Raw genomic sequence first — 23,050 nt, 5'->3', positions numbered from 1 at the left:
ACACTGACTAAGTCGGCAGTTGATCTGCCCTCCGGTCTTTCCAACGATCTGACCGCTTTGCCGTTTGCTGCCGTTTAACCGCTGCCAGAGTGAACCACAGGGAAAGTGGTGTGTTTAATGTAATAACAGAGAAGTGTCCTGGTTATAAAAACAAATTGTGCAGTCGACCGTGAAACAGGTTCCACGTGAAGAAGCAGAGTTTGGTGCTTCAGCAGAAGATAAAGCTGCACTGAGGAAATCCCTACATTCGCTTTCCTTTAAACTAAGTTATTGAGTTACAGCCTGAATCTGTAGGAGTTTGTTGACATTCACATCATCGTCACAGACAGGATGCAGAATGTCATCGCTTTGTTTTGCATTACACCTGTGTGCAAGTGTGTGTGTATGTGTGTATGTTTGGCAGCGAGCAGACTGAGATCATCTGTGAGAATCTCTAAGTGCCTGACCTGCATAAAAAACTGTGTGTGTGTGTGTGTGTGTATGTGTGTGTGTGTGTGTGTGTCTGGCTGATGGAGGAGGGAGCAGTGCAGTGGCACAGATTAGATGAGATTAAAGGCAGTCAGAGGATCAATTAGAGGCAAAATATCAGACGGCTACAAGGCCACGGCCAGCAACAATGAGATTAGCCCTGATGTGGAGCAGAGAGCGGCCGGCTCTCCTGTCTGTGTGTCTGTGTGTGTGTGTGTGTGTGTGTAGGGAGGGAGGGAGGGAGGGAGGGAGTGGGAGGAGAGAGAGAAAGAAACTGAGGAAAAGACATCACAGGAAGAGGAAGTGTGTATTAAAACAGTCATAAAAACAGCAACACAAAAATGGAGGGAAAGAGGGGCGATTAACAGAGGGGCAGAATCATATTAGGCTGTAAGGAAATAGAGCATGATTTGTTTTTCTTTACACATTTACATTCAGAGATGCGCGCGCATACACACACACACACACACAAACGTTTGAAGAGATTTATTTGTATCCACTGATGGGCTTTTGCCCCAGCATCAAATATCACACTGGAAAAAGAGAGACGCATGTAAACCATTTTCTTTCTCTCTCTCCCTCTCTCACACACACACACCACTCACCATGATATAATGGCGCTGCATCTCCGACTTCTCACTGGCCAACTTGTCACACTCAAGCTTCAAACTGGGGAGAGAGAGAGAGAGAGAGAGAGAGAGAGAGAGAGGGAGAGAGAGGGAGAGAGAGGGAGGGAGGGAGAGAGAGAGAGAGGGAGAGGAGTGTAGAGTCAGACCTTGTTACTCAGCTAGACGGTCTCCTTTCAGAGGCGCTGGCACCCGATGGCTTCTCCTCCCTTCATCGTCATTACCACCCCTCCTCTTCCTCCCCCCCTCCTCTTGCTCAACAGCACCGCTTTAACTTCAGCTCTCATCTCTGCCTCCACTTCCATCATCATCAGTGCCACCTTCGTCATCATCACCATCACCATCTCTGCTCCCATTACAGCCCTTATAATGGTCACCTCCGCCGCCATCATCATTACGGCCAGCCATCGACCTCAACGTGGCCATCGTTCAGCGGGGCCGTCTTCGCCAACGTTTCTGACAGGGTGTCAAATGACAGCCGGAGGTCAAACTCATTCTGGACTCCGGGTGGAGGCCGGCCAAGACGTCTGCTTTCCAAATGAGAGAAAGGGGGCCGGCAAAGCAAAAGTCGGTCTAAATATAGCGCCGCCGTATTCTCCGTGACCCCGCCGCTGCGACAGCCATTAGCCACAATCAAGTCAGTGCTGATGTCACGCGAGGCGACAGGACAAGGAGGAAGCGTCAACATGTCAGCCCGTCTGCAGAATGGAACAGACAGAGGGAGAAAAAGGGGGGTGGACGGGGGGGCCGGGTGGCGGGGAGCCCCTGGAAGCCTTTGATTGAAGCAGGCAGCTCTGATGCGACGGTGTTGTAGGGCAGCGTTCCACGTGAGGGCTGGATTAGACGGCAGATCAAACAGAGATATGCACAGGCACGCAGAGGACGCGCTCTGATTTGGGGAAGAGTCGGGAACCTGTTTGATGGTGCGTGAGTTATACAGGGACGCTGTCTGCCGGGGACGACAGCTCCATTACGCTGAACGCCGGCTCAATTTTTCGCCGTCGTTAGTCTGGACAGGCGCGGCGGCGATGGACGTGGCCGACAACGCTGAGCAGGCTCAAAGTCTGAGGGCTGAGTAGGAGGAGGTGTAGCGGCGCCTACAGCATCGAGGGGAGTCGGCCTGAGGTTCAATCAACCTGTAGGCTTTCTAATGTTGTTGACATGAGAAATGTAACAGCTGACAGCAGAGGGGCGTTTGTTGTTGTGTTATCTGCAACTTAGACATCAAATTATTTCCCAAGGAAAATTGCCCATAAGAAAAAACAATTGTCTTTCACAGTGGTGTTCAGATGTCGATGCTGCTGCACTTCTGAGTGATGCCAAGGAATCACACACAATAAGCAGTATTGTATTGTCTTTTTGGTTAATTATCTATCGATTAGCTTCCTGCTTGCTTCCTCTTTTGTTTGTTAGTTATTACAGACAAGCAGCCTTTGTTGCAGCTGAAACACTTTCTACGCTGAAGGTTTCTCCATCGTGCAGTAAAACCTAACACAGAGGAAGAATGTGAGTGGAGATGAAGAGTTTAAGCAGCCTGGAGGTGTCCGGCCTGTCACCCAGGTGTCGGACACCGTGTTCCTGGACATTTCTGCCGTCTGCACACTGTGGGTGCTGCGTCCACATCAAAGGTCAGATGATCGCGGGTGCTCACAGCATGGCACCCACAGTTCCCTACAGTCAGACGGGTGGAACATCAAGGGGTTTGTTCTGTCGTCTTCCTCCTTTATCTGTGTACGCCTGTGTGTGTGTGTGTGTGTGTGAGCAGCCTCCACTTATCCTAAACGCTCCCCTTTCCACCTACATACAAACCCTTCCTGCTATCCCTGTGTGCATGCGTAGGCTGTGTGGTGGGTTTCCATGACAACAGTCCTCCCACCGCCAGCCTACCTGGGATTGGCTTTGTGCCTCCTCTGATTGGTGCTTGGCAGCCCCCAGGCCTGCACCGCTGCTCTCAAACGACACTTTGATGGAGTTTTATTGCAGCTTCTTCCGTCTCTAAATCGCTCCTGCTGTCATCTTTATTTTGATTTATGTATTCCCTGATCTATTTATGCATGTGAACGAGGGGAGGGGAGGGGAGAGGAGAGGCGGGTGGGGAGGAGGAGGAGGGGGCAGAGGAAGACGGCGACAGCTACAATGCTCGCTACTATACTCAGGGGAACGCCTGCAGTACATTTGCCTTTTAAAGGCTTCGGCAACAGACAAGCACAGCGCCGCAGCAGAGCACTACAAAGCCTCGTCTGTGGCTTCTGAGCCCTGCACCCCCCCACCGCCAAGCCCCCTCCCTCAACTCAATAGGCACTGTATGTATGTTCTGTATGCGCAGACAAAAAAGGTATTCTTTCAAGTGTGCCCTGGCTCTCTGAAGAGGGTTAAACGGTGCAGCTCACCGTTGTGGGAATTACAAAAACCAAAGGCAAAGGAAGAGACGCGGCGGGTTTCATTGCAGCTACAGAATCCTCCGCAAACAAGAGCGATCAGACCAGAACAGGGATTTTTTGCACGGAATATGCCAGGCTTTCATCTGCGTCTGCCTGTCGCTGTAACCGGCAGCAAGCCTCTGGAAGGAAGGGAGAACAGGTAGAGAGGAACAAACCGTCCTCCTGAAGAAGGAAGGCTGGCTTCAAAGTCTCAACTTTCACAGAGTGAGGAGCTCTCACAGAGACAGACCCCGTGGCTTCGCTTTCTTTAGAAACTGCTATCAAACAGATCCGTTTAAATCAGACTAGATGCCTTGGAAGTGATTCAAAGCGTTGGTACTGGCAGTATTTAAGCAGTCTAGAGATCAATAGTTGAGGGTAAACTGGATTGATTTAGGCAGAGGGTCAATAAAGGATCTTCCCTCCACGTGCAAACGTGTGGCAGAGTCCAGGTGGCGACGGATCAAAGGGAGACGCCGCTAATTTATCACAAATCACTGTGCTGTGCTGGTTTTTGGGAAACGAGAGGAATATCAACAGACAAGGCATCAGACTTACTTTAACATAGATTGAATTGACAATAGGAGGGAGCATCTGCTAACGTTAGCGTGGAGGAGTGACTGTACGTCTTCATGTGGGGAACAGAAGCCGTTCATCTACATCACAACTCATTTGTCGCTAAGAAATTACAGATTACTGCTGACGTTACAAACCTCCACATCACAGAAAGTGATACATGTGCAGCCTGGTAAGTGTGTGTGTGTGTCTTTGTGTGGAGTGTGTGTGTCTGTGTGCACCTGTGGTATTGTGCTTGAAGGAACTGGAACTCATCCTTGATCCTGTCACAGGAGTCAGAGGTTGTGAATTTCAGCTGCTGCGATGAAGCCTGCCAAAGAACCAGGAGGGGAGAGAGGAGAGAGAGAGAGAGAGAGGAGAGAGAGAGAGAAGAGAGAGAGAGAGAGAGAGATGAGAGGAGAAAGACAGAGAGAGGGGAGAGGAGAATGAGAGAGGAGACAGAGAAGAGAGAGAGAGAGAGAGAGAACATAAGGGGGGGGGCAGAGAAAAATAATTAAAAACATGAACGTGAAATCAAGCAGTTTTCAGTTTGCTGCAGTCCAGCGGTTCAGCGTCTCAACTATTTGATTGCCAAGTATGTTTCCATGTATCAGAGGCCAGATGCTTCAAACTCTCTGGATTCAAGAGTCAAAGTGTGTGTATGCATAGAAGGAGAAGGACACACACTCGGCCTGCGCAAGACTTACGAACCCACGCACACACACGCACACACACTTATGAACCCACACACACACACACACACACGGCCCTGTTGTACATCAGTCACTGTGAAACTATGCGGCTGTGCAAAGGCCCGACCAATACGCTGCTGCAACTCTCCATAAATGGATCTTGACACACACACACCTATTTAGCTTAGTATGGACATAACCCAGACTCAGACTCAGCGTGTCCTTGTCCACTGGCAGAACCTTCAAACAGAGCCGGAGCCACGGCAGAGTTACGACCCGCAGCCGCCACACGCTGGAATACGTGAGCCTCTGATGACTTCAAGTAGGAGAACATTCACTGTGTGTGTGTGTGTGTCATCTGGCTCTCAAACGTGACATGATGTCTCTTTGCCACGTTGCCGTGTCACACTCAGCTCACACGCTCACACACACGCGCGCACACACGCACACACACACACACACACACACACACACACACACACACACACACACACACACACACACACACACACACACACACACACACACACACACACACACACACACACACACACACACACACACACACACACACACACACACACACACACACACACACACACAAGCCTGCTCAGTCTTGTTGCCACATTCTTTTTCAATAAATCCTAATCTGCTGAGAGGCGTCTGTAGTGGCTGTGACTCCATCAGGGTCAATGTTAATACTTCACTTCACACTGAGACCTGAGAGCTAGACCGTAAATATTCTCGACGTGGCGCCGCGGAAACAACCGTTCACCAAACGCCTTAGTCACGGCGTCCGTACGGCCCTTATGAAGCGAGCTGCATCATAGCTGCTTGGCCTAGCTTGAGTGTAGCTATTGCTGTTAGCCCTGATTGTCATTCCGCCCACACTGTGTTCCCACAGGAGCAGTGGCTGGCCTGGTTGTGTGTTGGAGCCAGCAGCACAGCGAGCATCAAACCCAAATAGGGACAAAATCTCATTATTTCTCAGCGGGCTGCATAATGGGTCAGGTGGGGAAAATCGACATTTTCCCACTTCCATTGAGCGAGTATAAAAAAGAAACCATCAGAAATCTGATTGCGGCACTTACGGGAAGCTAGCCCCGCTGCTGTTAGGAATGACCTGTCGCGCCGTCGCCTGCTCCCCACCGTGTGTCGCCCAGCTTCATTTTTAACTACAAATGGGCCGCTTCGCATTCAGGGAAGCATGGCCGCCGAATATGCTAAGCAACAGGATTGCTTCAGGTGGCAGAAATCGGCTCGCTTGCTTCAAAAAAGACCAGAATTATTTTTTTTGGGGGGGGGCGTTTTGTGGCTCAGTGAGCACAGCTTGGCGTAATGCTGTCACGCTAAAGCCACACGGAATAAGAATCTATGCGCCCGTGTTTATTTGAATATAAATTAAACTTTTTCTTTTTTTTTATAGTATGTGTGAAACCATTAACAAATTCAGAGGCATTACAGTGTGAAAAGACACACACACACACACACCCCAATAGAGCAAAAAAAGCCCCACACACTCGTGGAAAACAGAGCAGTCAGTTCCAGCCATTACACTTTCAAATGTGATGAGAAACGTTGACATTATCGGGCTGCCAGCACACAGAATACCCCGATCCACACAGAGCAGACAGAGCAGACAGAGGCTGAGACTGTAGAGCGGCGTAACCTTTTCCATTATCTCTCCAGCCAGGACCGACTCGGCAAACAGCAGCTAAGCTACACAGGTCTGAACCACGCAGAGCCTGTGTCAACACCAGGCACTTAGCTACAGGCTTCACCCCGCAATAGCTGCACCCTGCGCTGGCATAGGCAGTCCGTGTGGGTGTGGGTGTGGGTGTGTGTGTGTGTGTGTGAGCCTGTGTGTGTCTACAGGTTGCCCTCTGAGCCGGAGGGGAAGGTTGTTGCCCTAGATCCCATTTCCTCCCCGGGTTGTGCAGTATGCAAGCATTTAAAATACCAAAGTCTCCATCGGTCCACAGCCCCGGGGAGGAGGGCGCCTTGTTCTCCGTGAGGTGAAAAGAAAGAAACGAGACGGAGAGGAAGAAAAATAGGAAGAGCAGGAAAACAAAAGGAAAAGCAAAAAAAAAAACCAAACAGAATCAAAATGTCATGAATAACGCAAAAACAGGAGCGGTGATGTGTTGACATGCAGCCTTCACAAACTCTTACAACATCCAAACCAATGAGAACACTACAAAGAGGAACACTTGGAAAAGATTTAAATTCGTTGAAAGGGAAAGAATGTCTGCGTCGCCACAACGACAAAAAAATACAATAAATCCTCATCGCCACATCATAAATATGAATAAATGTGTTTATATTCTGACGGGAAAGGCAGAATCACAGTTCCTAACCCCATCAGTTATCAATAGTTGAGAATTGCGTACTTATTTTCAATTATTTCACAAAAGCCGATGAGGATCAGTTAGCTTAAACGTATCCACTTTCTATCCAACCACCCAGATTAAAGTAATAGGCTTCTCTAAACCTAAACGTCATTATTACATTAGACAGTCGCAGATAAACAACGTAACACACTGAAATGTGTTTGCAAAGTATTTGCTTTTGTTGCGTAAATCATTTCCTCCTGGGAGAGCAGATCTGCTTTTTGTTATTCCCCTCAGTTTGGCATTGGAGTTTGATCTGGTCACGCGCTGAACAAGACGAAAATTAAAGGGCTTCTTTGTTTCCCAGAAAGCTTCCGGCTTTGGTTTCCTGCGTCGGTATCAAATATGTGGCTGCTGCTGTGGATTTGCTCTCTTCTTTCACTTTTGAAGAGTGGCACTTTCATCTCCTTCCTTACAGGTTTGGCTGGCTCAGTTCTGGCTCTGCTACACTCTAGGTGCCAGTGTTTGTGCTAATTTGTCGTTGCTAATTTCCGATGGGACAAATGGTTTTTATTCCAGGTACAATCAGACTCCTGAAGTGGGAGTGAAGGTTACGGCAGATTTTGCAAAACCTGTCAGAATTGGTTGGGAGGCGCAGGGACGGGACGGAGCTGAATAGTTGACAGTGGTTCACATCTGTTGGCCGGGGGGGCTATTGGGCAACCGCTGCTGTCAAACCTTGTTAGTCTAATACGGGCTGAAAACATTTTATCCACCCAGCGCTGTATTTGTGAATTCCAACGGCATTACGCCTCGCTGCACAATCTCCTTAGAATGTTTCCCCAGGGGAGCCGCCTTCTGCCATAGAACACAACTCCAAAAACAATGGCTGACAACCGGCCAAAGTGGTCGCAACTTAAGGGCGTATTCACACCTGCAGCCCGCACCAGAGTCTGACCTTTGTTAGGTTGCATCATTTTTAAATTTGATTCAGCTGCTTTCACGTTCACGACATGTTTGACGAGTTTGCGAGTGTTTGACGAGACGTTTCCTTAAACTCACTGTGTTACGGCTCCTTTATGGTGTTACTTTACAAATTGCTGATGGCGGTGCAGCAACTGTAGGAACATCTGTGCAGATGTCTTGTTCGGCTCAAACTATGGCTCTTCCAGAGGGCATCGTGAACTTCTCCCAAATCCTTCCTCACTCATTCTTTCCATTCAACCGTTCCTTATGGGCCGATGACTGCATCAGCCCACATTTCCACTCGACGCTTAATTCCTTCCTGGATCCAAGTGCACCTGCTGCTCATCGGGCTGCTAAACTACTGTACTGTTTCCTGTTTGTATTTCGTGTGATCCATGCCGCCGTACTTCCTTTGATTGGTCCGGGTAGGTTGCTCATCTGCAGTGAACCGCGCCGGGGTTCAATTGCGAGCGGATTGAGAGCAGCGATTTGAAGCAGACCAGAGTGGGAGTGGAGTGGTCGCGATTCTGGAGCTTGACTGGAGCTAATGTGGCTGTGCGGGCTTCTAGCAGGATGAGTCGTGACGGTAAAAATCCCAGCCAGTTACGTCAACGCCTCAAAATTACAGGCCATCACTCACTGTCAAGCCCAAGAGTAGCCTGGAAATTGGCTGAAATGAGTTGTAGACACCCAAAATGCAGGAGGCCACATGGCTGCCTCCATACAACACAACCGCACAGCTACACAGCAAACCATGCTAACAATGTTTATTATCTCCCTCACTGTCAACGACCAAAACAAGGTGCTCTATGGGGGCCGCAGAGCCCGCAGCAGATGGACGCCCATAATGTTAATGAAATACTGCCATAATATGGTGACACATGCCATCTGCTGTGACAAAAAGGGGCCTACACGCTGCGTGAGTGAAAACGTGTTGGTGCAAGACGTGCCGCCAATGTGTGTGTGTGTGTGTGGTAAAGAAGAACAGCACAGTCGGTGTGAATGTGATGGAGAAAGATGTTCCGGTGAATAGGTGCGTGTGACAAAGACTCTGTGTGTGTGTGTGTGTGTGTGTGTGTGTGTGTGTGTGTGTGTGTGTGTGTGTGTGTGTGTGTGTGTGTGTGTGTGTGTCTATGCGTGGGGGTGTGATAAGCTCCTATATGATGCTTGGCTGCCAGAGGAACACATTTTTGCTGCCATGAATCATACACAAGGATACAGCGGCCCACACACACACTTCCTCTCCAGCTAAATTTGCGCGCGCGCGCGCGCACACACACACACACACACAGACACAGTACCTAAATGTAGGACAATCTCTAATTTGATTCTGCCCTGCTCCTTTTTGAGACGTAATTAAAGCATTAAAAAGCTTTGTGCGCTGGTGAGGCAATTGAGACAGTCTTCAGCGAATAAATGGGATTCATCGTTTCAGGAAATTGCTGTCCCACCCCCATCCCCCACCCACCCAAAGCCCACTCATCGCTACAACTCCCCCTCCTCTCCCCTCCCCAAACCCACCCACTCTTCCTGGCCTCATCATCTGGTCCAATCCATGTTAAATCTACTGTGAACCATAATGTCTATTTTAAATAAGAGCTACAGAAGCTCAGGGTGTTTGTGCTCTAAGGATCAGACGCAAAAGCAAAAAGGAAGCGCGTTACGAGCACACACACGGTGAGGAGACACACTAACAATACATGAATACCAAACGTGCATTCAGGAGTGCTGCGCATTCAAACGTGCACACACACACACACACACACACACACACACACACACACAATAACAGTGGGTAACATTGGAAAACATCCTCCTCAGTATAAATCCTGCCTGAGGGTAGCGGCGGTGTGGGGATTGTATTTCCTGGAGCACTCCCTGACTGTTTACATCTCAGTTGGAGTGTGTGTGTGTGTGTGTGTGTGTGTGTGTGTGTGTGTGTGTGTGTGTGTGTGTGTGTGTGTGTGTGTGTGTGTGTGTGTGTGTGTGTGTGTGTGTGTGTGTGTGTGTGTGTGTGTGTGTGTGTGTGTTGGGGGCAGGGATGGAGCCTTGGCATTGTAATCACTCACTAATGACTGGATGTTATCTCACTCCCACTTCTAAACAAATGCAGCAGATCTACACACTGACTAACACTTGGCCTATTTCGCAGCGCCCCAGCCGTATATATGCGCTCCATAGCAACAGTCCCGTCGCTGGCATACCGACCGTTCCCCTCCTCCGTCTACCGACACTGCCGTATCCCAATTTCAGTGCGGTGGATAGAAGCCGACATAATGAGTCAAGAATAACACATATTCTCATTAACAGACAAGAAGGGGACAGGCCTAAGTGTTTCTGCTGAGTGCTAAATATTCCTTATCCCGTTTAACTTGAGATTGATGGCAGGGTTTTGAAATTACAGGGCTAAATTAAAGCCTGTGTGACAGCTCAGTGTGTGTAGTTTAGGTGGAAACAGGTCTGATAAGTGCAGATACACAGAATCCTGCTTAAACGTGAAGTCTTGTGTACAATGTATAGGAATTAATTTAAGGAGGCGGCCCCCACTTCATAATCCGGATGATCTAATCACACGTGTGCCTCATATTCTAATGGTTAGCGTCCTGTGTGTGCCTTCCATTAGAACAAAGCATAATTATGTCCCGTTTTGTGCATGTGTGGCATATGTGTTAAACATGTAGGCTTGAATCCCTAAGCCAGACGCTGGTGCTGGTGTATTAGCAAAAGGCTTAAGCCCTCAAACACGATCAGATGCTCCATCTAAGAAAAGCTCCAACCAAACAATTCCATCTAAATATCCCAGATTAGCGTTTGGCCTAAAGTGTGTGTAGCCGGTGATCCGAGAGAAGGACGGGACTAACTGGAACACAGCCAAGCCCGCCGATACTGTCTGGGCCCAGCAAGCCTTGCTATGTTAGCTGCTCTGTGTGTGTGTGTGTGTGTGTGTTTGTGTGAGAGAGGGGAGAGGCTGAGGAATAGGATTGTGTCTTCAGCCACTCAGGACAGCAGCTTTAGATAGAGCACGGGGAGAGCCTAATCCTGTTTGGGCCAGGAATTTGATTTTGATTATTATCTCTCACAAACCAAGCCATGGCTTACCCCCATTTCTGCAGCTTTATCCCCACAACACACACACACACACACACACACACTCGTAGACAGACACACACCTACCCCTTGCAGCTCAACAGATTTGACCTCGTTAAGATGGTTTAAAGGGGATTATTCTACTTTTATCACTTGGAGTGAAGTGCCCTCACAAACACAGGCTTGGCCTCTCTCGCCGTTTCGCAGAACTCTGCTGACCCCCTGTGCAAGGCCGGCCAAGCATGGCCGTGCAAACACACACAAACATGACGCTGAAAGCACACTGCTGCACTGGTCTCCACACACACATAGAGTGGGAGCAGGCATGCGCACACACACAACAGACAGTGTGGGAGCAGGCAACACACACACACACACACACACACACACACACACACACACACACACACACACACACACACACACACACACACACACACACACACACACGTGCAGAGATTGCAAAGCCAAGGGAAATGGGCAATTTGTCAAAAGTGGGGAAAGTGGTGAGACCAACAGGGTTGTGGGTTTGAGACCATGGCTGAGATTAAAGCCAGCTACGCAGAAAGGGGGGGGGGGGGGGTAAGATTACACCCAGTACGGTTGTGCAGATGATTGATGTCTGCTTGTAAAAAACAAGGTTATTACTTATAACAGTCAATGAAAGAGAGGAGACAACAGGGAGGGAGGAGAGCAAGATTACTCCCAAAGTTCACAACAAATAAATGAACATCCAAAGCGAGCTGGGAGAGGAGGCGCGTGGCCGACACTAGGGAGCTACTGAGGAACGTCCTCTAGGGCCTGTGAATTGATTTGGGACACACCATGATGTCAACAAAAGTAATATTAAACAAAATGTAACAGTGTTTAGAGGGTGAATACAAAAACAATTAGCCAGTATGACACAGATCCTGTGTATCCTGTGCTGACATTCCTAAAACCTTTGTCCGTAAGAAAGTCCAATCAAACCTTCCACCTACGCTTAAAAACATGTTTTGGTTTGTTAAATAAAATGTATCACCTGCCATGTCAGGATCGAGTGTTCCAATATAGAGTGAGAAGATTCTGACCACGCTGCTTTAGAGGCAACAAACACTTGATTACTGTTTTATAGTTACAGTTTTTCAAGATTATATTTGTGGGGTTAACAAATCCCTGTTGTGTTTTTTTGTCAATGTTGTCAAAGAGGACAATTTCTTGACTTCTTTAAAAAAAAAAAAAGCCCATAGTAAAGTGTATAAACCCGATGAAATAAGAGTCTTGTATTGTGCACAGGCAAAGGTTAAAGGTTCAGCTCCTTAAACAACTCAGACAAACCCCCAGCACGCCCTCGCCCTCCCCCTCCCCTCCCCCTCCCCGGACACACACACACACACACTCTGGGCGCTGAAGGTTCTCAATGCCTTGCTGCGAGTCTTCTTTGTGTCTGAACGGGCTGCTGGTGAGGAAGAGGAGACGTGTTGTTGCAGCGTTCCAGTCGGGTCCTCGCTGCTCTCAGACGCACAAACACAGCAGCTCATTTTCTTGTCTAGCCTGGTACGGTGCCTGGTGTTCCGGCAGCTCTGCGAGCCTGGACCGGGATAGGCCGGGCCAATCAACCGGCCCCCCCACTGAGCTGCTTTGTTGCTGCCAAGTGCACCACCAACGCCCCCCCCCCACCTCATACATAACTCCTCACAGGGAGTCACTGATGAATACTGATGGAGCTGCTCTGCTCCGCACACACACCACCGTGCTCACTCCCACACAAACAGCTCTCAGCCATGCACCAGCATGCACACAAACACACACACACGAGCACAAATTAATTAACATTTTACTTTGTTCTCCTCAAGCTCACGTTTTCATTGGTGCACACAAATCCGTGCATACACTTGAAGCGAATAATGTATACACACAAAAATAAGCCCACACCACGTAAACAAAACCGTCAATCGCTTATGAATTCATAAAATGACAGCCTATACTACATTCCACCCACACATCCACAGGCCTCAGCCACAAATACCCCAGAAACACTCACATATTCACTGTTTGTATTTAAATTTATGTTTCTCTTTTTGGTGAATTTGCTCCGGCAGACAGAGAAGGCTGGTCTAAAAAAAGCAAGTCTAAGATCAGCTTTACTTCTGTTCCTTTCTTTAGCTCCTCACTCTCAAATATATGAATGTATAATTAAAATCCTTACAATGGTCAACTTGCACTTCTATTATTCTAAGAGTGGAGGATAATCTGTGTAAGTATGGCAATAACCATATAATCTGGCTGAATAGTAATAGTGTCATTGTAAAGAGTCCAGATTCCTCTTCAGTTATTTTATGTTTGTCCCAGAATAAAAGACAAAACTACAAGGTGACATTCATGGCGTTGTCTGCTGTCTTGTTGTGGGAATGTGTGTCAGGCCAGAGGCTCCTGTGGTGGAGCTCTGATCTCTGAACAGGTGGGCCAAAGGCTACTGGACCTTTTCCATGACGGGAATGAGTCCCACTGAGCCAGCGGTCGGCTTACTTCAAACCGAGCTGAAGTGAGCTGAAGTCCAATTTCTCTGGCCCCTGCTTCACACCGACAGTGTGTGCATGTTTGCATCTTCAAGAAGACGCTTGGACAAGACACAGCACTTGCACCCCCCCCCTTCAACCGAGTCCCCAAGTATTTTGACAATCATCCAGCGTGGCCCTTCACAAAAATCAATATCACCTGTGACCCGTGGCCTCAACTCAGCCCCTCAAAAGCGGGGCCTCCTGCGGGTGGGGGGGCCGAGGGGGCCGCAGGGCTCTGTTTGTCATGCTAATGAGCTGGCCTAACCTTAATGACCCAGACATCTGCTGGCTTGTGTGTGTCAAGCCCCACATTCAATTTGTTCCCCAGATACAAAAGCAGATAAGACCCTTGAGGCCAGGAAGAATTTGTGCGTCGCTGTGTGTGTGTGTGTGAATGTGTTTGTGTGTTCTTGTTATTGAGGTTGCATAGGTGAAAGGGAAAGTCCATTTATTTCTGTGTACCAGAGCAATAATTACGAGGAAAAAGCCAAAAACCATGGACACACACACACACACGCACGCACACCCACGCACACCCACGCACGCACGCACGCACGCACGCACGCACAGAGAGAGAGAGAGAGAGAGAGAGAGAGAGAGAGCACGTGTGTGTGTGCAAACTGCAAGCGTCTTTGTGTGTGTGTGTGTTCACCAGAGCAACTGAGCAGGGGTGGGGGCAGTTTGTTTAATGGGCGAGACAGGGGACCATGGGGATTAAGCTCCCCCCAGCTGGAGGCTTTAGAGGAAAGGCTGGGGGCTGTTCTGTTAATTCAAGTGGGCTTAATAATGCCTGTGCACCCTCTGCCCCTGACCCTCCCACCACTACATCAGATCTGGGAGGAAGCGCATGATAAAGGGAGACAAGGAGGAGGAGGACTTTGATTTGGTGTGCGTTTGTGTCCAACTTGTGGCCATCTCCTGAGTCGGGGCCACACATTACAGCAACTGGGTCAGACGCTGCACCACTGTCCAATGAGGCGCGCTTCACTAAATCTAATAACATGAAGCCATATGCCCACTGGGGAAAAAACTGACATCAAAGCGAGCTAGACCTCAGTCGGCTCTATCAATGCAGACACAACTGGATAATCTTGATTCAGCCCCTCACCTTTGATATATCACTCAGGGCTGCTAATTTCACCGGGCTGCACCAGGTATTATTAATGCCATTTGGCAAAGCTCAGGTTTCAGATATATTCTCAACTTCGGGGAAACAAAATGTACGTAAGCCGGATAAGAGCGGAAAACAACCTCAGTTACAGTTCCTCAAATGTGTGTGAAGGTTCTCAGTTCCTAAAATACCTACAGATTATAGGAAATGGTGCATGTTCGAGAAAAAAAAACTATTACAAGACTAAAACAAGATGAAAGACAAGGATCCTATTGAAAGTTTATCCTGGGTGACAAATACAAAAAGAAGAATCAAGACTCTGTTACCCTGCAGTGAAAAGGAAAATGGCCATGATCACAATTGAATTATAATTTGTTAAAATACAGAACAAAAAGGTGCAAAAATTGGTAAGAAAATCCAATCACCAATTCACAGCCAGCTTTTATTGGAGACGTATCACCTTGTCCAACCAAATTCCAGGAAAAGGCAAAAAAAAAGATTTCCAAAAAAGAACTGGCTGCATACCATTTTCTTTTTTCCAAACCTTTCTATATAAACAACACCCTTATCAAGCAAGAGACACATCTCTCTATCACACACTGTACATTCCAACATTATGAAAGAGGCTGCTTCCAAGTTGAACAATTGACCACATTAATAATTTAAAGGAACCCCTCGACTGTGATTTCAAGCCTTTTCCGAATGAAAATAAAAGGGAACAGATTCACCGGCGACTGAGTCAGCTTGAGAGATCCATCACCTGTCATTATGAGGCAGTGATGTTACTCTCCCTTCCTCCAGCCTCTTATCTTTGGCACTCGTATCTATACGGCTGTCACATATTTTACCCATCCGTGGGCATCGTGACAGCGGCAGCAGCTGAGGGGGAGTAGGATTTAAAGAGGCAGAAAGCGTGTGTGTATGTGTATGTGTGTGTGTGTGTGTACAGTAGATTTATGTACAGTACAAAATATGGGAAGCACATGAGTAAGTGTGGGGGTTGGGGGTGGTTGGGTTTCTTCTAGGTGAAAACTGAACCAGCTGCCTGTTAAGGTATAAAAGATTACCAAATGGTGGCCACTTGGGTGATGCAACATGCAAAATTCATGAGCCCGATTTTTAATCCTGCGTGCTGGATCTTGATACTCCAATCAAGCAGCATACAGCCGCACAATTGGATTAAAACGATAACATCCTATGAGACAAGCAAGCGGAGGAGAGAGAGACGGCTTCTCTCACCTCCTACTTAAACGGGAGACATGTGTTTCAATCTCACAGTAAACAAAACTTTGCATTTAAATTCCAAGATGGTGTGACTTTATTTTTGGAGTTTTACTAAAACTGCAACAACACTAGACTTTGACCAATGTGCCCTTGATTCACGAGTACCAAACGGTTCCAATTCTCTCACCATCACCCACTCTTTTTCTCACACTCGTTTTCGGGTCTGTTAAATGCTCCTAAAAAGTCAATACATTTAATTCACCTGTTCATTAAACCCATGCAGTACCCAATATACACTCAGGGTGCTGAGACCTGGTGGGACGATGCACTTTCATTGACCAATTCAATAGACCCTTGATGAGGTGATCTGTCAATGTGTTTCAGATACTAATTGGTACAGTCCATCCTTAGGAAACATCGTAACTGTAACTGATTGTCTACCAGCTGACGGAGATTCAATGTGAGGGGTGGTTTTCTCCACCTTTGATACGACAACTTTGGCGCACCATCACAGACAAATGGAGCACAGCCGCCAACATGGACCAATATGAACAGTTTCATGTATATGTGTCTTATGTATGAATTGTAGTCAGTCACAGCTGTCATCCTGTGTGTTTACATGTGTACTGAAAAACCACATTTCAGAACGGTTCCGTTTAATTCAGTGAGGTTGTGTCAGATTTAAAAACCACAACTTCCCAAGCCCTAAAATCACGCACAGCGCCCTGGTCTGAGAACACACATCAGTTGTCTCCAACGAGCAGGGCAGTACCACAGCGCACAATAAGGCTGCCACACTGAATGACGGCCAAAGGCCAAAGCATTGATGTCACACAAGACGTTCAGGTTCTCGCCTCGGCAAACAACTCTTCCCCTTCAGCTGTAAAAGAAGTAGCGCTGGTGATGAGACGTTGCCAGGGAGAAATGGAGGGCATAGTACTTGGAAAGATATCTTCCTATAACACTAACAATGTCGCACTTAGGTTTTGTTCCTTGTGTGCCTTGTTCCTGCTTAAATTCAGTTTTAACAAGCACAAATATGGCTGTCAAACATTTTCACTGGGGCCAGGTACAACAGACTTGTCCACAACAGTCAACATGAGCCCGTGTCCCAAAACAGGAACAATATTTTATTAATTTCATCATGTTACTGGCTGAAAAGAAGTACTGACACATTGTAATGTTTCTGGAGTGGCAGACAGATAACACTGATATCTGCCAGGCACTAAATGTAAATGTTTGACCAATGGGGCTAGGAGTCCTCATCAGTGATGAATGCATGCTCTGGACTGACTTTCTGTTACCATGGAAACTTGAAATTTAGGGGAATTGAGGAGATGCTGGCTCTTTTTTCAGTCACAAACATACACCTGCACGTAAGAGAGTACAATGGATTGGAGGTGTTGTTTGATCGCCGCACTATAATGGGTTTAACATAAAAGGATAGGACAACAACAACAGCACCTGCCTTTGTCTTTACCATTACAGGAACTGATCAACAGCTGATAACTACTTAATTCTAAGATTTAGACGAATTAATTGATGATTATGAATATATCTACACTCATTAGATGGATGAAAGTGGAAGCCTCGGGAAAAAGTTTCAAGTTCACAACCAAATATGCAATAATTTACTGTTATAAAATCTAAAATCTACATAATTTCACCTACCACACATTTCCTATGGGACTCACCAGACCCGAGTTGTACAAATACAAACCAAATACCTCCATCAACTACAGAAACTCACGACAATCTCCTGCCACGAAAAAACAACTTGAATACGCATCTAACCTGCCCGGGTAGATGAGATGACTTCGTGCTTACAGTACAGCAACTAGCACACACACACGCACACATAAAAATCACTGAGCAAACATTGAAATACACACGCACACACACTTACTGAGTGTCTGGATTGTGGAAACATCATGTCAGTCCCTTGTTTGTTGCCTTCCTTCTCAAACACGTCTAATGTAGTGTCCCGTGTTTAGATTCCCCCGGTGTTGCTCCTTTGTCCAAAGCTAGCTGATGCGAACTAGCCCACCCAAAGCCACCGGAGCTGACCAGCGGTGTAGCAGGAAGACGAGCTAACAGTAGCTTAGCGTCCTCCCCCCCAGTAAAAGAAACAAAAACAAGAATATGGGGTTCACTTTGTAGTCGTTTTGAAAGGGATTGAAGTCCTTCGTGGGTGAAAGGAGAGCGTTGAGCTGAGAGTGTCCCGAGTCCCGAGTGTTCACCGTGTCAGTGCGTAGGAAGCCGCCACCATCCGCGCGCCGCTTCCACACCGGCTAAGCTAGCTAATTCTTCAAAAAGCTGTCAGACAAAATGATTCATGGCCGTTGCGAGTCTCTCCGGCGGCCGCGGCGCAGGCTGAACGCGTGGAAATGAGCAACGTTCTGAGCCGCCGCGGTGCTTCGGGATGCGAGCGAGCTAACCGGGAGGTAATGGGGTTATTTTCTTTATTATTCTTCGCCGTGTTGCTAGTTGACAGCTCGCACTTCGCTTTTTTCCGACACCGCCGCAACTACGCGGATACAAAGAGTGTAATAATAAAACGCACTGATTCTCCAAAAATAACAAAATGTCTGCGGGTTCGCTCGAGTTGAATCCCGTTGTCGTTCACTAACAACAAATGACGACAGAGGAGGGAAAACGACTCGGGAGCGTCGATTCAGAGTGGAAAATGAAGGGGAAATCAACTTAAAACTGGATTCTTCGTCTCTGCGTTGAGTCAAACTCTGAGCGTTTATCCTTGAAACCGAAGAGTCCCGGAGAAACAGAGAGGATTTGTCAGTGAGTGAGGAAGCTGGGAAGTCAGTCAGTCCATTTGTGGAGCTGGCAGCCGCGACGCCCCACACAGAAACGCGGCGCACAGAGCGAGCGCGGCGGATCTACGCGACGCAGATCTATATCGGCGTGCAAGCTTATTTACAGGCCTCTAGCGCCTCTTGTGGACAGGTTGCCAAACTACACCCTGCTCACTGCGGCGTCATTTGTGTCAGAATAACTTTAGTGTGTTCGTTTTAAATAGATACTTTAAGCCAGCTGGAGTCTAGTTACTGTGTCCACACTTAGTGAATCAACTGTATGAGTTCATTTAGCGCGTACATGTACATGTAGAAGCTGTTTTATGTATTCTGTATTAGTATATAAATAACTTTTCTGGTGTGTGTGGTTATACATATTCTCACTTTACCAAATGCTTTAACCTGTAACGTGTAATGATTTCTTATTTTTTTGTGTAAATTGGATCATTCTACAGACATTTGCCATCCATTTACCAGGTCTGTAGTAGACTTATAGTCTGTAGAATGGACCTGTATGGATCCATAGAACATGATCCTTTGAAAAGCCTCTAAAAGGCTACACACACCAGCCATGAAAGCTCAATTCAGCACATTTACTGAGTATGTGATACGTCTCTTTGTCTACTAAAACATAAATAACGGGAAGACGGTTCTTCCCTGAATCTGACCCCTTTCTGGAACGCTGTTGTGATGCAGTCTGATCCATTTCAAGAGCTAAACCTGATTTTGGCATTGGTTCCTTTCTTAGTCATTGGGTTTTGCGTACTCGTATGTTAAATGTCATTGAAGGCTGGTGGTGAACAACATAACATACACATTATGAAATGATTAACTTTGAAGTAAATACGTAACTCCTGCCATTGTTTGAGAGGAAAAATCAGTTATACATTTGTTATTCTGCTCTCCTGACCTCTGCTCCTTCTCCTTCATTCACTTATGATGTAATTTTCAAGCCCATTCCTCTTGACATAATAATTTGAAATAATAATTAAAACACCTGCAATTTGGTCACAGATGATTTGGCCTCTGGAGTTCTGCTAATTGCCTCATAATGCTTGGAAACCTTTCATGTAATGTGATTGCCAGACCTCTGCTCTGACAGATGCAGCTGACTGGCATCCGACCAAACCTAATCTATCTTTGTAACTGTGTTTATATCAGAATGATCAAGTTACTTCCAAGCTGAAGTGCTTTCATGTTATTTTGTAGCCTGAATGTTGCATTAAAAGCAAATCATTGACTCATCACCCTCTGCATTCCAGCATTGAGAATTCAGTTTCCTGCTCAAGGTCTTTTTTAAAAGGACAAAAGGAAAGAAATTAGGAATTTAACTATTAACGTCTCATCATCCTCCGACATCAATTAGCTGTATACCGTATATTAAAGTCCGATACCTGATTTCCAGGCAGCCACCAGTCTCCATTCATTTACTAGTTAATTACTTTCATCTAATTTAAAGTGTAAAGTTTCCATTTGCACATTCCATCATAATGCACATCAACTTTTAGTAAAACACAGACATGTTTACTGGCAATTTTCTGTGACACGAGTACAACAGATCAAGCTGAAGGTGGGCACTGGTTGCCATAGGACAGTAAACACAACACGTTACACACACATATGGAAGTTACAGCATATAGGAAACTTTCCCACTCCAAAAAGAGTTCTGCAATGACGCAATCAGACCCAAGTATAGGAACAGATTTTATTCCAATTTAAACATTTAAAGGAGGCTATGTAAATCATTTCCATGTTTGAATGAGGTTCAGGCAACAGTGGTTGAAATGAAACATACAAAAAGAGAAATATGACTAAAATACTGTAAATCAAGAACCATACGGACCCTTATTTCATGGTAGTGTTGCATGAATACATGATTCTCAGCCCCCCACCCACACACTCCCTCCCCAACCTGACAAACATGCAGTTCAAATGAATATCCTTTTAAAAACAGCAGTTCATCATTAATCTTAAATATAGAATAAAATTGTCCTTTTTTTTTGTTATTTAATCATATACTTAGTGTTTATTTGTTTTAAAAACTGGGCCAGGAAATTCACAGGCCCTCTTGATTTTTCACAACATTGGCACTTGTTAAGAGTCTGGCTTTACAAAGAAAGGGGATTGGCACACTCATTGTACATAATTTACATTTTTTATACTTAAAAAAAAGGAAAAGAAATCAAACAAAAATACATTACTTTCAATTTATACAACACTACACAAATTTCATTTTTACCTCTCGTCTTTAAAAAATGTTTGCAATCTTAAGTGGTCGTAAATACAGGTGTTAAGGTGTGTGTGAGTGTGTGAGTGTGTGTGTCAACCTTACAAAAGAAAGAAAAGATGCAAAGATAGCTTTTTATTATCACTTTTATCTCCATCCTCCTCATCAGAACGGACCTCAAGCTGAAGCAATAGCCATCAAATGTCTACACACAAGAGTTCAGCGTACCAACGAGCGTGCATGAGTGGACGTCTAAGTTGCATGAACACAGGCCCATTGCGGCGGCGGGCGGCGGCGCGCAGCTTCAGTGCCTTCGACCCAGGGAAAAAGATTACACATCTCCAATCAAGTACGGGAAAAGTGCGGAGGGGGGGCACGCACGGGAACACGCGCCACACACTCCTTCACCCATTATCGCTATCATTACCACCAAAACTATAGTAATGGCCACTTCAGTACCTTCACTTGGCAAGTTTCAATAAATACAGTAACACAGAGGCTTTATAAACAAGCTTCATTTGGAAAGAGAAACCACAGTCGATAAAGTGGATAAACACATTTTTGCAATATCACAGAGACCTGGGTTAAAGTCATAGAACAATATGCAATCTTCATATATTATCTGAATTGCTTGGCACACACTGTTTTACTCGATTGTCCTTCAAATACAAGCCTATTTGTGTTCTATTTGCAGATTAAAGCCAACATGGCAAGCGAGATATGAAAAGGTAAAGTGATCATTGGTAGTGTATCCATCCGACTCTGACGCTCTGGCAGAGGAACCAGACAACACCGGGTCCACATATTGTCAACAGGTGTGGCTGAAAACCGAGCCAACGCGGTCATGTGTTAGAGTGCTGATCTCTGCATACCGCATTACATCATGCCACCAATACTCCTCTCTGGAATGGGGACGGGAAGAGGGGGGGCCTTCATTTTTATTGACCGTCGCCACAGTAACGCGTACGGCCATTTGCTGAGCTGCCAGTCAGGAGATTCAGGTGTAAGGGAACCAAAAGGAGTTATTAAACCCAAACATAGTCTTCGGTGCTGCGCTGTGAGAGGGAGAGAGTCTGCGTGACAGACGAGCAGCACATTCAGATGCTGAGGCCATCGAGAAACTGACAAACTAGTTCAGAATTTAATAAACGGCAGCAGTTATGGTACCAACTTTGCAGATGGATTAATGTGATATTCCCGGAGCGTTGCCAGACTCCTTTTAGGGCTGCAACTAAGTTTATTCACCTGCATGCCAGAAGACATCAGGTCAGGTTTTAAAACTGGAAAGTCTGCTGCCTTGTAGAGGCCATTAAATTAATTTGTTGGCTTTTGTTTTGATCTAATGGGTGTGTGTGTGTGTGTGTGTGTGTGTGTAAAGCTACGGGTGATTCATTGCACAAACTGTTGGTGAGAAGGCTGTTAAATGTTGGATGAAGCACCAGACATTATGAGTTCACCAAGACAAACTGGAAGCCAAATGTGTCACGCCCCAACATCGCCTCAGCTCTCTGAAGACGCTGTGGCACTTTGCAGAAACATTCCGTCTAACTTTGCTTTAACTTCTTAAGCGTCTCGGAGCGCACAAACACTTAATGTTCAGAGATAGTTTGCTTTGTATAAAGATAGCTCAACTTAGTGAATGTACACGTTACATATTTGTACAAGAGGTGTCAAGAGAACACTTCCTGGATGAGTAGAATCTGGGGTACGTAAGACTTTAAGGGACAACAGCAAGAAAAGACTAAACAAAAGCTATGGAGATACAAAGAAATGGCATGAAAGGAATTTTAATTTAAAACGTTTAAGCTGACGTTGAATGTGCACCAATGTTCTCTCTTGTACCACACACTCTCTGATCTAACACTGGCAATGCTGACGTCAAGCATGGAAACACTATCAATGAGGAGAGAAGTCAAATATGTATAACCACATAGTGGAAAATATAAAGCCAAGAAGATCAGCAATTCATGAGTGGAGGAAACGGACGGTTAAAT

At 46.3% G+C, this 23,050-nt stretch overlaps 1 protein-coding gene across 5 annotated transcripts in view; it reads right to left on the bottom strand.

Annotated features, from left to right (window-relative positions):
* Positions 1-18,877, bottom strand: part of tle5 (TLE family member 5, transcriptional modulator) — a 30,458-nt gene extending 11,581 nt beyond the window's left edge. For 2 of the 5 annotated variants that reach the window (XM_076153383.1, XM_076153387.1), the window contains exons 1-3: positions 17,926-18,875; positions 4,312-4,400; positions 1,074-1,137 (exon numbers count right to left, since the gene is read on the bottom strand). In XM_076153383.1, the coding sequence (XP_076009498.1) occupies positions 1,074-1,137; positions 4,312-4,400; positions 17,926-17,952 (180 nt within the window). In that variant the 5' untranslated portion in view covers positions 17,953-18,875. Of the gene's footprint in view, positions 1-1,073; positions 1,138-4,311; positions 4,401-17,925 lie in introns of all 5 variants that reach the window. The other 3 variants (XM_076153385.1, XM_076153386.1, XM_076153382.1) reach the window with 3 other exon arrangements.
* Between the last annotated feature and the right edge of the window lie 4,173 nt (positions 18,878-23,050).

The sequence above is a fragment of the Genypterus blacodes genome, unplaced genomic scaffold, assembly GCF_046128005.1.
Source record: "Genypterus blacodes isolate CSIRO-AG114 ecotype Tasmania unplaced genomic scaffold, CSIRO-AGI_Gbla_v1 ptg000058l_1, whole genome shotgun sequence".
In the NCBI taxonomy this organism is placed as follows: domain Eukaryota; kingdom Metazoa; phylum Chordata; class Actinopteri; order Ophidiiformes; family Ophidiidae; genus Genypterus; species Genypterus blacodes.
This window is presented reverse-complemented; position numbering and strand designations above follow the sequence as displayed.